Source organism: Berghia stephanieae, chromosome 7 (assembly GCF_034508935.2).
Source record: "Berghia stephanieae isolate SIO BIC M18660-M18661 chromosome 7, UCSD_Bste_1.3, whole genome shotgun sequence".
Lineage (NCBI taxonomy): Eukaryota > Metazoa > Mollusca > Gastropoda > Nudibranchia > Aeolidiidae > Berghia > Berghia stephanieae.
Window position 1 is genome coordinate 922,992 of NC_088366.1, and position 17,984 is coordinate 940,975.

The 17,984-nt window shown below is 35.9% G+C and overlaps 2 protein-coding genes across 7 annotated transcripts in view; one reads left to right on the plus strand and one right to left on the minus strand.

Moving 5' to 3' along the window:
* The window catches only part of LOC144976319 (uncharacterized), a 45,277-nt gene extending 37,905 nt beyond the window's left edge, over window positions 1–7,372 (plus strand). For 3 of the 5 annotated variants that reach the window (XM_078920522.1, XM_078920523.1, XM_078920524.1), the window contains exons 17-20: window positions 911–1,044; window positions 3,013–3,137; window positions 4,262–4,360; window positions 5,482–7,372. In XM_078920522.1, the coding sequence (XP_078776648.1) occupies window positions 911–1,044; window positions 3,013–3,137; window positions 4,262–4,360; window positions 5,482–5,661 (538 nt within the window). In that variant the 3' untranslated portion in view covers window positions 5,662–7,372. The remainder of the gene's footprint in view (window positions 1–910; window positions 1,045–3,012; window positions 3,138–4,261; window positions 4,361–5,481) is intronic. The other 2 variants (XM_078920525.1, XM_078920526.1) reach the window with 1 other exon arrangement.
* A 1,009-nt stretch (window positions 7,373–8,381) lies between these two features.
* LOC144976318 (uncharacterized) overlaps window positions 8,382–17,984 on the minus strand; it is a 230,156-nt gene continuing 220,553 nt past the window's right edge. For both annotated transcript variants that reach the window (XM_078920520.1, XM_078920521.1), the window contains 5 exons: window positions 17,585–17,736; window positions 16,217–16,891; window positions 15,453–15,705; window positions 13,958–14,212; window positions 8,382–13,180 (listed from right to left, as the gene is read on the minus strand). In XM_078920520.1, the coding sequence (XP_078776646.1) occupies window positions 12,891–13,180; window positions 13,958–14,212; window positions 15,453–15,705; window positions 16,217–16,891; window positions 17,585–17,736 (1,625 nt within the window). In that variant the 3' untranslated portion in view covers window positions 8,382–12,890. The remainder of the gene's footprint in view (window positions 13,181–13,957; window positions 14,213–15,452; window positions 15,706–16,216; window positions 16,892–17,584; window positions 17,737–17,984) is intronic.

A 17,984-nucleotide genomic window follows, 5' to 3' on the forward strand; every position in this document is an offset into this window, starting at 1 on the left:
AGATGATAGAATTGGTTGTTTGAATTTAAAGGCAACAGGTAAGGGGGAAGCTAGATTGGAATGTCACATTTTCCATGGGTTAAGGTTGATGCCATTTGATGAAAAGACAATCTACACAAAATATTTTGATATTTGGTCTTATTTCAGGCTTTTTTATTTTAGCAAAGTGCATCTCTGCCTTTGTATACTAAGCAAAAAAAAAACCTAAAACGCATCACTTTTTAATCGTTTTTAGCATTTTACGTTGAGGCGATTTGATTAAAATAATAAAATGGATTAAAACTACAGTCAATTCTCTTTCCACTGATGTACGATATGCCAAGGTTATCAAAGTTTTGATGTATCCTGTATGTGAAAGAAAATAGAACATGTCCGTATCACACCCTACACGCGAAGAACGGTTGACTGTGGGAACTGGTTCTTTATATTTTCCTTTTTAGGGTTTCTCCACGTGTTTCATGAGATCCTTATATCCTAATTTTTCCGTACATGAGCAGCATCCATTTTTGTTGGGTTTTTTTTTTCAATCAGTTATAAATATATATTTTAAAATCTGTTTTCTATTGTCAACAGACTTATCCAAAGTTAGTCGTTATCTAAAAATGTTTGTTATCCATTTGTCAGAGTCGAATGGAAAACAATTTGAGGTCAATTATCTCTTTTCTATTTCTCTCTATTGATTTATTTGTTTATGTATTAATATTTTTTTTAATTCATTCATTTAAATATTATTTTTTATTGTGCATGTGTGTTTGTGCTTTTGTGTATGTGTGAGTTTTACAAGCAATTGGAAAGTAATGCAAAAAGTCTTTTGAAGATAACCCAATTTGGTTTTGATTTGGTAGAACTTTTGTCGAGAGAAAACCATTGAGTATTTTGAGAAGCTGAATGTTGTTGCTGTCCATTTCAGGTCAAGGTCTAGGTCAAAAGGTCGTGAGGAGGACAGATCCAGAAGGTCGAGAGAAAGAGGGAGGGAGAAAGAAGACCAGAAGCGAAGGGAAAGAAGTCGTGATGAAGAAAAGAAGAAAGAAAAGAAACAGAAAGGTGAGTGTGTGTGAATGTTGATGATGAAATGGATGGATTGAGAAACGAGTCTGGATGACCCATTCAATAACCAAGGATGGTCAACCAGATGACTGGATTTTGGACATCTTATGGCTCATCTGGGGTTTTTTTTTAAGATGGAAGTATTGGTTGTTTACAGGAACAGCTAAGGGGAAGCTAGATAATAATAATAATGTAATTTATTGCACAATACACATGGCATGCAATATATATGGTCAACATTTAAATAATGAGAATACGGAATACTTTATTAAATAGGTCAATTAGATAGAGATGTATCATTTTCTATGGTTGACTGGTGATACCATTTGATGAAAATAAGCTCTACACAAAATATTTTGATATAATATGGTGTTTACGTGAAAAAATGTCAGGCTTTATTTATTCATTATTTTTTTAGTAAAGGGTATTCCTGAATTATAGAAAACATGTATTTTTCTGACTGGAAATGAGTCAATTTGTGTCCCCATCTGACTTCATGAAATCCGTGTCCAGAGGACCAACTAGACCAACTAGACCAGGGGTTTGACTACAAGTTGTTGTGTCCAATCATGTAATGACTTGTTGCCAATGTGGTGGGTATCATTTGTCATTGTTATCACATTGGTATAGGTGGGATTCTTAAAAACCCTACCAGAACACTTCCTTCATCTGTGATGACAAGTCATTCACTCTGGACTCCTTTATGGACTTCTAGACCTTTTTGGAAACAGGAAATGGTTATGCATGATGGACGGACAGGTCTTAGGGTTTTTCTTTTCTTCTTCTTTTTTTTATTTAAAAAAATGTTTTTTTGGATGAAACGTTTCTATGGCTGTCCCTCCAGGAAATAGCGGCGCTTGCAGCCCAGATTTTTCGTCGTTACTGCAACGGGACCGCAATTTTGACAATTGTCGCAATTTTTTGAAATTTTTCATGTTCTGGAGTCTCATATAATCATATAATGCTAAACATAGGAAACACACTTATTATTATTATTATTATTATTATTATTATTATTATTATTATTATTATTATTATTATTATTATTATTTTTATTATTATTATTAGATACAGTGGAACTCGAAAGTAACAAGCTTGGACATAACGAGTAAAACATAAATCCCTGTTTTTTTCTCCTTATTTGAGTTGACAATCAAAACAGGCTAACTCGGAAATGGCAAGAACTAATTTTTTCCAGTCTTTTGAATCTGTAAAATAAGTCACGATTTAGATATATATATATATTTTCAAAAAAATGATGTAAGCAGGGACAAAATTTATGTCATTTGTTACCCTCCATATGACATTATGCTATTTAATAATAGTTTTATTGCTAACATCAATCTATTATATATATATATATATATTATTTATTATTATTATTATTATGGGTGTTTAATATACTATCATAAACATATATTCATGTTACTCGGAAATAGAACGTTTTTATGGCCAGCCCCCTCGATCTCGTTATTCCCGAGTTCCACTCTATTATTATGATGTACTTGGAAATATAATAATAATAATAATAATAATAATAATATATATTTTTTTAATGAGCTTTTCTACCACATAATTGTTAGGAATCTATGCATTTGTGTAAAAGTGTTGTTTTGTTTTTTTCAAAATCTCCCGATGGCATCCCCTGTATATACCTGGCATAATATTTCTTGTCTGTGTATGCAATGTCAATATCAATGTAATTTATGGACACAATACTGTATAATACATACCTACTAAAATTGGTGGACTGTGCTTGTCATAGAATTAAAGCAAGAATCAATTATTGTGCGCTGTTTATTGAAAACAATGTCTTAAATTTACAATTTTTCCTTGCAATTTTTGGAATTTTGGGTGCAATTTTTGGGGTTTTCATTTGCAATTTTCCGCGGGGACAGCTATGGGAGTTTCTGTTTTTATCCTTTTTGTTCCAAAAGTTGTTTGCAATGTTGGTCTCTTGTAAAGTGTGTTTTTCCCCCCTTTGTTTTTCCACAGCGGATGAAGAACCTCCGGCTAAATTACTGGATGATTTGTTTAGGAAAACCAAGGCTACCCCATGTATTTATTGGCTTCCTCTTACAGAGGAACAGGTAAGGATGTTTGTGGGAGTTTGTGGTTTGATTGCAGCTCCAGGGTTCCCAGCAGATTGGGTAGCTGGTTCTATTTGATCTGGCAGAAAGTACTTTACAATAGACTCGCATCCTATCCAAAGGGTAGCAAGGTTATGTTACTGTTTGTTCCACATGATAGGAACAGGTTAACTCTGGATCCATGAGTCATTTTAGCACATTGGACATTTGGTGGAGGCCACAACATTTCATGTTCAAGCTGTTGACATCGAAATTTACTTAAGGAAAGTGTTATGTGATTTTCTTTACTTAAAAAAACCCCCAATTAAATGCAATTTATTCCATGCAAGTCATTGAATCGTATCCTATAGGCTATTGCCTTGTGTATGCTACTCCCAATATGGAATATGGATGTGGGGGGAAAAACGTCATTGGGTCTGGAATTTATTGTTTTCCAAGTGAAGTCTTGTGTAGGTCCCTGGTCCAACTCTTGCTCTGGCAGCCCAAAAGTTGAGTCATGGAAAAGGCTCATTACTCGCACGTTCTCTCACTGTTTGGCAGCCCAAAGTTGAGTCATGGAAAAGGCTCATTACTCACACGTTCTCTCACTGTTTGGCAGCCCAAAGTTGAGTCATGGAAAAGGCTCATTACTCTCACATCTTTATTAAGGAATAAAATGAATACCTGGCTGCTAACAGTTGTTGACTGTCAGAAGAAAAAAAACACTTGTAAAAATGTCAAGTATCGTGTCTTGTTCTATATGTCAAGATTGATTGGGATATTCTATATGGCACTTTCAGATTATTTCACGGATCGGGACTTTAAGCTGATTTCATGGATCGTGTGTTACTTTAAAAAATCAAAAATTCAAGTATCCCTTGCACTTGCACAACAAACACGATAAAAAGAATCCAAACTTTCCAGGGTGTTTGTGTATTTTTTATAGAAATACAAGAAAACCCTTGACAGTCTGTCATCAGCCTAGGGAAGGGATAAATCAACAAACATCATTTATCTTTCAGTCTTTTGGGAAAAAAGGTTGTTTTCTTGTAATCTGCCCTCCCATTTTTAGATTTACAAAACCAGTGGACATTTGTGACGTGTGTTTGACGACAAGAACCTGTTCTTTTTTTCTTTTTTTTAAGGCCCTTTTAAGACAGACGCAACGAGAAGAAAAGGAGAAAGAAAGACAGAAGAGGTTGGCAGCCATTGAGGAAAGACACAAGGAGGAGGAGAAAAAGAGGGTGAGTATTTGTCATGAGATAATACAGGAGTCAGTCCTGATGGGTTTCTTCAGGAAATCCGTGATCTTGGGGAATTATTGACAGGTTCTTCTATAGCCTTATGTCTGTTGTGTCATGTGACATGGCTTGGTCATGTCCACCACACTCAGACTGAATGAATCCTCACTGACATAGGAGTAAACATGGTTGTTTCCCTCGTCTTATAGATCATTCTTCTTCTCCAGAAAATCTTCTCACTTTGAAAATATCTGAGTGATTTGATGGGGATTTCATACTGGTTTTGGATTTGGGGTACCTTGATTGAACACAAGGGTAGATCTACATGAATAAAACTCTTCGCCACAGGGGAAGTCACTTTTACTGTTTCTTCTATCCTCCGCTATTTCCTTTTCCAGGTTGCTTTCTGTCTTTGCCTTGGAACGAGATTTCTTGGTTTGTTCTGACCCTGGCCAGAATCCTTGACTGAGAGGGAAACAGTGGAATGTAAAGGATTACTTTTGGAAGATGATATTGTTAGATCCTTGTAAATCATCTCTCTGTTGTGTATAGTTATAGATTTGTTTTGTAAATATTTGAGTGTCTTCCTCTTAGTGGGATCCTGTGATTGTGACTGGATGAGACTTTTAGGTGATCTCAAATAAACTACACAAATTGATATGCTCTTAGAATCTACATCTTTCCTCTCCTTTGTCTTACCTTTTTTTTTTTTTTTGGTTGTAAATCTTTAATTTTTTTTACTATCCCATATACTTCCTTTTACTGGCGCTGATATGACCTAAATGTGTCACAAGCGCCATATAACTGATAAAAACAAAAAAGATCTATTTCTCCTTGTGTTTCATTTTTATCATTGCCGTCTGTTACCAGAATCTGTCCTATTTGTTCTGTTGTCCATTTTTTTTGGTGCTGAGATACTCCAAGGGTCCCAAGTACTATTATATAAATTGTTAAAACACCAGATTAACCAAATTCATCTTAGAAATTATCAAGCCCTTTATTGTTAATATGTTGGTTGTTCTTATTTTATTAGTATAGCCTGTCTTGACACAATCGGTGACTGTCACCAATTTCTTTCACTGTCTGATGTAATGGAATCATTTTTCTGTTGTCATTTTTTTCAGGAAGCAGCCCGACAAGAGAGGATGAAAGAGAGAGAAAAGGAAAGAAATCGAGAGAGAGAACGGGAAAGAGAAAGGAACAAAGAGAGGGAGAGGGAAAGAGACAGGGATCGGGGCCGACGGAGAGACAGATCGACCAGGAGTCGAAGTAACAGTCGAAGTCGGTCACGAAGGCGACGATGATCATCATCATGAATTTTCCATCCCTGTCATTGATGTACAAATGTTTTATCCATCCAAGACAACAGCAGCTACAGCTGACAAAAACTTTTAGATAAGAGATTGAAATGACACTTTGTCTTGTCAAGTCTAATGGGGGAACCTTGTCTCTTGGGATTTGAACCAATATATATATCCATACATACAGCTATTTGGCCGTGTCTTCCTTTAATAAGACAAGCATTTATCAAGGGAAATAACCTGACCATGGCTAAGAATGCTATAAAAGCCTCCACTCCCCAGAGTCAAAGTGTCCCCATTGGACGAGAGCTCAGAGTGATGATCAAATGGTCCATTTACCTCTAAGAAATGCTTTACTACTTGGTGACACTGGATTTGGGGATGGGAGGGGGTTGTTGTCATCACCTGTACATATTGATTCACTCACACGCCATGCCGTCCCAGCCTCTACCCATCCAATGTCCGTGTCAATTTAAAGCAATCTGTCGTTGTCTCTGTCTACTTTTCTTATAAGTTTCTGTCTGGAAACATGGGTGAGAATTTCCCATTTTAAAGACTGGTGTACTGGCACCCGGAAACAATCAGATTTTATCGTTTACTGTGAATAAGTTAAATGCTTATATATTTATATAAATCAAATAAGATCCATAAGGCAATAGTTTGTATCCAGTGTCGATGGTGACAAATCCTGGGCCCTGCCCCCATTTTAAATTGTTTTATTTATTACCATCAGGTGATTTTCACTTCTGACAAATGTTGAACTTGGTTGATTGAGGTCATCAGAAGTGGGCTGCTTTGGCTATTGGTATTTTAATGTCAGAAGATTATTTTAAAAAGTGGAATCCACTTGTAGTGATTTGGAAATATTGTGATGTTGACTGTGCTTGTGTGTTTGATCATATCGGGTTGAAGCAATAGCTATAGGAATAAGTCAGGTGTTGTTGATACGTAGTACAAATAGGGACACACGAGTTGTTTGACATCATTCTCCTGATATGGTACTTGTAACACAGGGATTGCCACCAAGGTTAAATGTCAGAATCAAAAATACAAGTTGAACAGTGTTCCTTATGAGAGAGATTGACTCACTGTTGACTTTCTTGTGATAGCTATTACCTTGTATTGTAAGGCGTCATGTTGTGGTCATGCTAGGAATTTTAAATAGCTCCACAATTTTTCAGACTCCAAATATTCGACGTCCTAGTCCTTGTGGTGCTCTCTTGCTTTTACAAGGCACTGTTTTAGTGATGTAGAGTGGCAAGTACCGTGAAGCATTAACCGTTGTGTGTGTCACCGATGGGTTAGTGACCCTTTTAGATTGTCTCCCCTTTTCATGACTGGGTGACTTGGTTTTATTTTTCATAATCATTGATTACCAAAGGGGGGAATGGCATTTTTTTCTTACAACACAGTCCAGTCGTTATCAAACCAAAGTTCTTAGATTTTATTGTTTTATTTTGTATTATTATTATTATTTATTCCTATGATTTTCATAGAAATTGCACAGGTTATAAAAGGCTGCTTGCGTCATTAATTTGTTTCTGCCCAGGGAAAATGGAATTCCCCTTTGGGAAGATGGATGTGGATTTCCCATGGATTTGGTTTGAAAACAAACCAGGAACTGATGCCAAATCCTTCTGTAGTGTGGATGAGTGAATGGCTTATTGAATTGGTTTTTATTTTCACAATCAGTCAATAAATTTGATGATCTAGATGACTTTCTGTGGGTTTTTTTTTTTTACTTTCTTTTCACATACATTCTTATGTCTCCTCCACTCTTACTGACTGTCTTCTTACTCAACAAGTCCTGGTGTTATGGCGTTCAACTTAAGAAACAATTGATCGCCACTCTTCAGGCAGGATGTAGTTTTGACTGACCCTTCTGTCCACCTAACACTGATTGGGCAGCTGAGTTTGTCTGGCAGAAAATACTTGAACACCAGTCTATGGCTGAGTATTGTACATGCACCTTGAATGATGCAATTAGACACTATCGAATGTATAGATAGTATGCAGATGACGTCACTCAGGCCTTTGTTATTGTTTTTGCCATCCGCGTTTATGAGTTGTTCTCACTAAACTGTATTAACCAGACTATAAACGTTCATGGTTACACCGAGTTTGTGTGTTGGTCCGTTATACTTCCGGATGGCAATGTTGTGAACTCCTTGGCCAAGCGCATTCTATCTATAGTTATAGTTTTGGGAGATGATATTTTTTTCCTTGTATTGTTATTTTTTTATTTTTAACATATGATTTGTAACCATTTGAGTGTATTCCTCTTAGTGGGATCTTGTGCTGGTGTCTGGGTGAAACTTTTAGGTGATCTCAAACTAAGTACTTTGATGGTTTGCTCTTGGAATCTACACCTGTTTCCTATTTGAACCAATTCCCCTTTGTCTTTCCTTTTCTTGGGTGCTTTAATTGTAATTCTAGAACTTTTTACTATCCCATTTTCTTCTTTTTTACTGGCGCTGATATGACCTTAAAGTGTTGCAAGCGCCGTAAAACAAACATAAAACATAGACACTATTACTTATTTTTCATTATCAGTCGTGTTCTATCAATTTATAGCTATACTTATTGTTTGTGTTTACTATTTCCATGGTATTAATGGATGTTTTGTCGTTACAAAATGACCGTTTGTAATAGCTGAGTTTATTAGTTCCAAATTCAAATCCCACTTTTTTCTTGACTGAAATAAGAAAGATCAACTCAAATGGTTTTGGCATCTAATTTCTATTAGGAAGGCACAAATTGGTTAAAGATGAAGAGCTAGAGATGAAATGGTTAGGCCATGGAGGTTGTAAAATGTAAAAAAGGACATTATCAATCATCAAAGTATAAACATTCAAGTCAATTCATTGGGAATAAATAGATGAATTATATAATATTATTGAATGGAACAGAGATTTGGATGAGCTACCAACTACACCAGAATGAAAAGTTCAACAATCACAAGAAGAAAAAATAAATACACATTTATGTATGTATGTATGAAATGCGAAAAATATTCCAAGTTGATAAATTATAACTGCAATCCACACATACGTGGAATCCACATACAGTCCACACATATGTGGAATCCACATACAGTCCACACCTCTTGCTGGTTCAAAATTGTCTATTCTTTATCTTTGAAATGTGTTCCCATTGACAATGGATGAGAAAGTCAAATCAACTTTCTGGTCCAGCCGTGTTTGCTCTGTCATCAGGATTTCATCGTACCCATATTTTATCAATCATATTTCTTTTCCTTTTTTCTTTTCTTCCTATATAATTATGAATACACAAAAACCATGGATGATGATAATGATAATAAATACCAAAACATTGAATTGTTTGAATTGTATCATGGAGATGACATTTCAATGGAAATTGTTGAGCATAGAGACATGAGTTGCTTACACCGGGATAAGCTAATCAAAATTAAAACTGTTTGTTTGTTTTTAAGGGTTTTACGGCGCTTGCAACACATTAAGGTCATATCAGCGCCAGTAAAAAGGAAAAATGAGATAGTAAAAAGTTCTAGAATTACAATTAAAGCACAAAAGAAAAGGTGAGACAAAGGGGAATTGGTTGAAATAGGGAAAAGATGTAGATTCCAAGAGCAAACCATCAAAGTACTTAGTTTGAAATCATCTAAAAATCTCGTCCAGACACAAGCACAGGTCCCAACTAAGAGGAATACACTCAAATGTTTACCAATCATATAATATAATATGTAAACTAAACATAATACAATGCATAACAGAGATGATTTACAAGAAAAACAATATCATCTCCCAAAACTACAACTATACATTCGACTGTTTCCCTCCCAGCCAAGGAATTCCAGCCAGGGTCAGGACAAAACTTAAGTAATCTCATTCCAAGACAACGATAGGAAACAATTGGAAAACGGGTAAGGGGGATAGAAGACACAGCATGTACCTCCCTGCCCACTATGGGAGGTCAGGATCCCCACCCAGAATGAATGGAAGATGAAAACATCCCAATCTTAATAAATAAATAACTCACAGAAAAGATTTTTTTTTCTTTTCAATAAATTATACAAATTCTTCCTTGTTGGAAACAAAACTTTTCAGCAAAGGACAATTTTAAGCAAACAAAAATGTCCATTAAAAGAAAAAAAAGTGTCTCGTGTATTTTTTTCATTCAAACACAAAATGAACTCATTGTAGTGTATTTCATTTTCTCCTTTCTGTACCTTATTACTATTACAAGTAGTGGAATCGCTGTTACTGTTATTAAGGAGTTGGCAAATACTTCTGCCATAATATAATTCAGGTTGGTGCCATTTCCATTTGGACTCAAAATGACCAGGGACATAGAATCGAATAATAATATCGTTACAGTTACAGCACAATGGAAATAAATCTACAAATTACATCTTTGAAAATGCTTGAAGAGATTTGAAAATAAATAAATTATAAACATAAATAAATAAATAAAGCTGGGGAAACGCCCCCAATTGTCTGCCAGCGTGACGTCATGGTCACGTCATTCCTACATCCACATCTAAAGTTTAAATGATAACAAGATGAAAACCAAAATGGCGACGGTAGACATGTTGGTTGTAATGGAATCCACCAGTCGTCAGCCCCACACACAAACCAGACAGTTTGACGACGAGTCCAATACAGCTGGGGGTTGGGGGGGGGGGGGGGGGGGGGGGGCGTGTGGAGGAATTCATGGACATGAAACAAAACAACAAAAAGTCGTAAAATTAAAGATAGATTTAAATTGAAAGGTAGAAAGTAAAATGCACTACAAAAAGTAAAATAATGATAATGATAATAATAATTTATTAGTAATGATGGGGAGATTGAAATACAAAAATACTTTGATTAGGATATGAAATCATTAAAAATGGACGGACATTAGATTTGTATTATGCTAGAGCATTGCATAGAGTAACACATTTGCATTGTAGTTGTAGTCTATAATAATCAATAATAATACTAATAATAGTAGTATTGTAAGGCAGTTTTCAATTCGAACAATAGAAAGCAGAAAATATGTTAAATAAATAAATACGGTATTTTAAAAAATAAAACAATACAAAACAGTTTTCTTATGAAAATAATTGACAAAAAACATGGATATTGCTTTTTTTAGACATTAAATTATTAATACTCATTAAATTATTAATACTAAGTCATTGTAAGAAATAAAGTATTTGTTACGTTCCATGTTAACAACGTTATGTTATGACATGTCAAAGTATTTCAATACATGGTCGGTGTATAAATGGAAATGTTACGGTTTCTAAAATACTAAACGTGTTACAAAAATACATTGTCATTCAAGGACTGGAAGCGTTTTGGAAGTAACGGAAATAGAAAATGTAAACAAATTCCTGGAATTGTGGGATTGTAAAATCCGTAGACCCACCACTCGGTGGAAATCATAAATATTTTTATTATTAACAATTTATACATTTGAGCTGAAAACATAAACACACTATAAATATATGGAGAGAGAAAGAGAGAGGGTTGATAAGTCTTGTCTTTAGACCAAATTATAACAACTTGTATAAATGATATAAAAAATTGACATCCAAGTATATGTCGTCATCATCTGCCATTTCACGTCGGTTTCCAAATGTAAATTTTCACTATTTATTTGGGTTTGTTTATTTTCATCTTCATCTCACCCAAACCAAAACAAGACTCAGTCAGTCAGACCGTAGAACGGTTCGAACCCAAGTGGGCATATTGGCAGGTCTGACAACCAAAATCAATTATGGGCCGATTTAACATTGTTGTAATATAATGGACAATACTCTGTGTTGGTTTGGGAGTGTCTTTCCATTACAACACCGAGTCGTCACAAATTAGGTTAATAGACCTGTAAATAAGTACAATTTGGTAAGAACGGTTTCCATAATTTAACTGTCAGTATCAGACTGACTTTGAGTGAAAATCACCGTTTCTCTCACCACTGATTTGGTATCGAGGTAAATAGAATCATTGATTTCTCTGACTTACTTGTGGTCATTTGACCATCAGATCTAATGTGTAATTTTCATACTTTTCCCCTATCGTTTCCTGTTTGCTGATACTGAAATTGAAATTACCTACAACTACAAATGTCGCTGGTGCCCTAAAACCGGTAAAAACAAACAAATCGTTTTCACAAGAGAGCTGTAGCAACAGTTGATGTAACTGGACTGGAATCTTCCTCTAAAAACCCGTGTCAGATCGTCACCGTCACAAATATTATTTTGGTATAACTCTGTCATTTTGGTCTAAAATGGAACACATACATGGCTATTTGAAGGCACAAAACGAGAACTCACTGTGTGTGTGTGTGTGTGTGTGTGTGTGTGTGTGTGTGTGTGTGTGTGTGTAAAGCACATGTATAGACTCCCAGGCTGTGTCAACAAGGTGAGGGGAGGATTGGAAGTCTTCATCAATGTCTGATGGTGATGATGATGTTGGTTTTAAAATAATTGAGAGAGTTCATGTTTATATTTGTGTGTTAGAGAAAGAGAACGAGAGATGTGGTATAAATCTCAAACTATAATTGATAAATATTACAATCCATCCAATCACGTTAAGGATAAAATAATGATAAGAAATAAACTGGACGGCATTTTCAATGTTCACAGGTTCATGAAATCAATCAGCACATCATACAACATGGCGTTTGTCAATTGTCATATATAATATGTGTGTCAATCAACACATATGTACATCATCACATTATAATCATAACATACAACAATACGTTGTCAATTGTCACATATAATAAATGTGTCAATGAACACTTGGGTTGGAAGCAACGAGACATGGAACATGGTATTTGTTGTTAGTGAGAGTGTGAGATACAAACAGATTCATTCACCAATCACAATGGATTCAAACGGATTCGTTCACCAATCACAATGGATTCAAACGGATTCATTCACCAATCACAATGGATTCTACTTGCTTGAAAACTTCATATCAATAATTCAACACAAACAAGATCCCGATTTCCATTTTCCAGCTGGGTGAAATCAAAGTCCGGAGACAGATAGGAACCCAGTCTGTTTGAATTGGCTGAAGAAGGGGTTTGAGCTCAAAACATCCTGCGTTTGGTATTTTGTTCTTTTATGAGGCTGTTCATATTTGTTTATTTCTTGTCACTGTCCACAGCTTGTAGCAGCTAAGCATCAGTTTACCACTCCGGTAGAACACAAGATAGATGGGAATCGTAGATTTAATCATGTTCAAGATGACCATCTAGGGCTTGGATGTTTTTCCACCTAAGTCAAAGATGGCGTCTGCCGACACTCTGGCCTCGAAGATTTCATCAATGGTGGAACTCTCCACTCCAAGGAGGTTGTGAAGCATGTCCACGTTCCCGTCATCCCCCGTCATCTCGCTGTCGGCTGGTTTGGATTTGGATTGGTCTGGATGGGATTGGGATGGGCTTGCTGGGGCTGTCGTCGTTGGCACAGACGATGATGATGATGACGATGTTACAGATGTCGGTTGTAGACTTTGGTGTGACGAGGCGTTGGGTTGATTTCCTGGAATTGAAAATAAAACAAAACATGAGCTTTAATGTCAGATGGTTTTTAGTCCATTGAGTTACAGGAGATTTCCATTTGTGATTTATTGACAATTATTCGATTAGTCTTTTTTTTTTAAATACATGTCAATTTTTATATATTGATTTGTTTATTTATTTATTTAACACATCAGCCAGCCAGTAGGTGGTAGCAATTGTTTGTTTTCGTTTGCAACACTTTTAGGTCATATAGCGCCAGTGAAAAGGAAGAAAATGGGTTGGTAGAAAAATTCTAGATGTACAATTAAAATGAGTACCTGGTTGTTAACAGCGTTGTCTCTGTCCGAATAAAAATTGTAAAATCGCCTAACAGGTGTCGTCATGTCCCGTCCTAAATGTTAAGTTGCTGTTGACCAGGGACCCCTTGTAAAGTGCTCTGAGCAAGTTTAGTGGATATTGCGCTATTGCTCAATTTTTAAAATGTAAAACCTCAAGACAGAATAATAACTTTTTAAAGAGTTGAACCCGAGACCTCTAGCCTTTCCATTTCTTGTTAGGGGCAGCATGGCTCAGCGCTACGGTCTTTGCTTTCTACCCGAAAGGTACCAAGTTCAATCACCCGCCGCTGCGTTGTGTGGCCTTAAACAAGTCACCTCGCCCTAGTTTACTTTGCGGCGTTGCACTGCGGTTCACGCCTGGGTTATTCCAGTCCCTAAAGACAAATTTTCCCTTGGGGATGAATAAAGGGAATTTTATTTTATTTTTATTTATTTTTTATCTTCTATCCAATCCATACCAGTGTGGGATTTCATGTGTTCCTTCCAGTCATCACGTGACTCAAACACATCCGGACACAAGGCACAATGCACCTTCCTTCTCTGGTCTCCTTTCATCTGTTTGATGGACACACCCTCTCCATCTGGCGTGTTGTTGGTGTTGCTGTTGTTGCTGGTGGTGTTGTCAGTGTCATCTGCTTTCTTCTCATCTTTAAGACCAGTTACGTCACAGGCCACGTCTGTTTGGTCCTCACAGCCTTTGGTTATTTTGTCGTCTGAAATCAAAATGGTGTTGTCATATTATTATTATTATTATTATTATTATTAATATTATTATTATTATTATCATTATTATTATTATTATTATTATTATTATTATTATTATTATTATTATTATTATTATTATATATTATTATTATTATTATCATTATTATTATTATTATTATTATTATCATTATTTATTATTATTTATTATTATTATTATTATTATTATTATTATTATCATTATTATTATTATTAATATTATTATTATTATTATTATTATTATTATTATTATTATTATATTATTATTATTATTATTATTATTATCATTATTATTATTATTATTATTATTATTATTATTATTATTATTATTATTATTATTATTATTATTATTATTATTATTATTATTATTATTATTATTATCATTATTATTATTATTATTATTATTATTATCATTATTATTATTATTATTATTATTATTATTATTATTATTATTATTATTATTATTATTATTATTATTATTATTATTATTATTATTATTAAAAAGGGAAATGTTTATCTAGTCCTCCAGAAGATCGGATACACACTGGTGTGTAGGTGGTGAATAAAACACATGAGAAGGATTGGATACACACTGGTGTGTAGGTGGTGAATAAAACACATGAGAAGGATTGGATACACACTGGTGTGTAGGTGGTGAATAAAACACATGAGAAGGATTGGATACACACTGGTGTGTAGGTGGTGAATAAAACACATGAGAAGGATTGGATACACACAGATAAAAAATACAAACTAATCCAGAATAAGGACCTGTTGTTATTCCAACCATGTCTTATACAATACTTTACCATTAGAACCAAAACACGTCCATTTCAGCCATCGAGTGACAGAGACATCAGAAATAAAATATAAGGAAGACAAAGACTAAAAATACTTGAGCTTTTATACAGCGTAATATCCACTAAACGTGTTCAAAGCGCTTTACAAGGGGTCCCTGGCCAGCAGCAAGACATAACATATAGAATAAGACATGCCGCCTGTTAGGCGAAATTACAATTTTTTCCGACAGAGACAACGCTGTTAACGGTCAGGTACTCATTTTACACCATAGTAAGGTGAGAGAATGTGAGTAAAGACCCCTTTCCAAGGACCAAATTATGCGCTGAGCAGGCTCAGACCCAGAACCTTCCGATCTGAAAGCGAGAGTCATAGGACTAGACCACATAGGCACACTAGGATAAGAACTCGTACCAAATCCCGTCCCAGCAGTTGTATCCAAACACCCATCGTCTGACACAGACTTTCCCCTCTTGTTGGATTTGATGACCAGCTTGTCCAGTCTCGTGGCAAACACTTCCAGGTTCCTGATACTGTTGTGTTCCTCTAGCACACGCCACTCGTGTTTGTGTGACACGGCCTGGTGCTGCAGACATTCTACACGTGTAGCAAACGACACGTCATCACACACATGACACGGATACGGTAACGACTCCGATTTGTGGATCTGGATATGGATAAGGAATAAAATGACAAACATGAAAAGTATTCACGATTTGTTTTTTAGTCATATATTTATGTATTTATTGTTTTGTTGTTGTTGGCCGAAGAAGGGTTTTGAGCCCGAAACGTTCCATGTTTGGTATTTTGTTCTTTCTTAAAGCTGTTATGATTGTTTATTACTTTTGACAGTCCACAGCTTCTATCAACTAATACACAACGATAACCCACTACAAACGACTACACAGCACAGCAAATTTCAAAGGCCCCTGGTTTAGAAACAACGGGGATTTTAAAATTCGTTATAACTGGGTGCCAGTTATAGCCTGATATGTTGTACATGGGTCTCATTGTACAGAATTGGACATTAACAAAGGTAAATATCACATGCCTACAACTTCTTTGTACAGAATTGGACATCAATAAGGTAAATATCACAAAACTACAACCAAAAGTGCCTAGTGCCTTACATCAATTAATTACTTATATCAAGTTCATCATCCAATAATTTTGGTTACCTTCAAATGTTTCTGTAATTTCTTCTTGGACGGAAACTCTAAATGACAATGAACACACTGCAGACCTAGACTGGTATTGGTGGATGATGTGGAAGATGTTCCTGGTGGATTGGTGCTCGTCTTGGGACTGGTGGTGGTGGTGTTGTTGTTGTTGTTGTTGCTGTAAGGCAATCGTCTGAGGTGTCTCTCCATGGCCGGTGTGATCCAAAAAGTGGACCCTTCCTCCAGAGCTTTCCTCTGACTGTCCTCCAGCGACTGCTGCAGACTTTTGTCCAGGAATTCCCTGACTGTGTCCGTCAAAACCGTCTCGTCAATGCCTGGCAACGTGGGCATTGATGACGAATTCCTGCTGCTGGTGGACGGGGAACTTCTAGCAGAGCTGTTGTTGTTACTGCTGCTGCTATTGCTGGAATTACGATTTGTGTTGGACACGGATGAGTTGCTGTAATCTTTGACATTAGCGTTGTTGTTGTTGTTGTTGTTGTTGTTGTCACTGGGGACAAAAGATGTTGGTGACGTGTTGTTGGGATCACATCTGGTTCCATCGCCCAGGGAAAGGTCAAAGAGCACATTGCGTTTTTTGTGTGGGTCACGTGACATGGGGTCCTGACTGTTGTTGTTGTAGTAATCTTGTAACATGACACAACTCTCTGTCAAACCATTTTCTTGCATCTTCTGGAATATCAACAATATTGTGGGAAATCCAAATGTAATTTTGTTTATGGAGTTATTTTGTTTTTGTGTCAAATGTCTACAGTCTGCTTTTACATGTTTTTACAGAGATTTGAATCGAATTTTAAAATGAAAACATCAAACTTACTGATTTGTTTGTTTTTTAAGGGTTTTACAGTGATTGTGACACATTTCAGTCATTTCAGCACGAGGAAAAAGAAGAAAATGGAATAGTTAAAAAATCCTATGTTTACAATTAAAATCACCCAAAGAAAAAGTAAAACACATGGGAATGGTTCTATTTTGAACCAGATGTAAATTCCAAAGACACAATCAGTGGACTTAGTTTGAGATCACGTAAAAGTCTTATCTGGACACAAGTACACGATCCCACTAAGATAATTCACTCATTGTATTTCTGTATTCATCAATAGAACAGAAACAAAGATGTGACTGTAGCTCCATTATCCCAAGCCAAATCGCTATTATTAACCACGAAATAAATGCCAAAAAACCCCACAAAACAACAATAAATAAACAAAAAATGTCAGTTTTCTCAGGATTGATGAAAATGTGAGATGGCAGACATTGAAAGTCACCTCCTCCCTAGCTGTTACCCCAGATGTCACCTCACAAAGTACAAATGATTCTAACTCATAGATTGTACATACAACATCCAACAACACCTTCACCCACCTGGGCCAGGGCATATTCCTCTTCCTCCTCCTCACACGTCTTCCCATTGGAATCCTCTCCCTCAAGGTCATCAAGGCCATCCAAGGCCTCCAACGCCTTCAAGGGTGGCTCTGCCCCATCGTGGCGGTCCTTGTAATGTTTGATAAGGTTACCTGTAGAATAGACAAAATCTCATGTTAGGACATGCCCAATGCTTTGGATAAGAAACATCAAGGCTTGAATTCAACTATTTCTCTCAAGGGAAGTCTCCAGCCAAGGGTCTGGGCAAAACTATTAAGTTACTCAAGACATGAACGTGAAAAGGATAAAAACATTAAGGAGATTAGAAAGACTGTCTCACCAAATCAGCCCATAACAGAGGACCGAGACTGCAATGGAAATGAGACCCTACCATAACCCA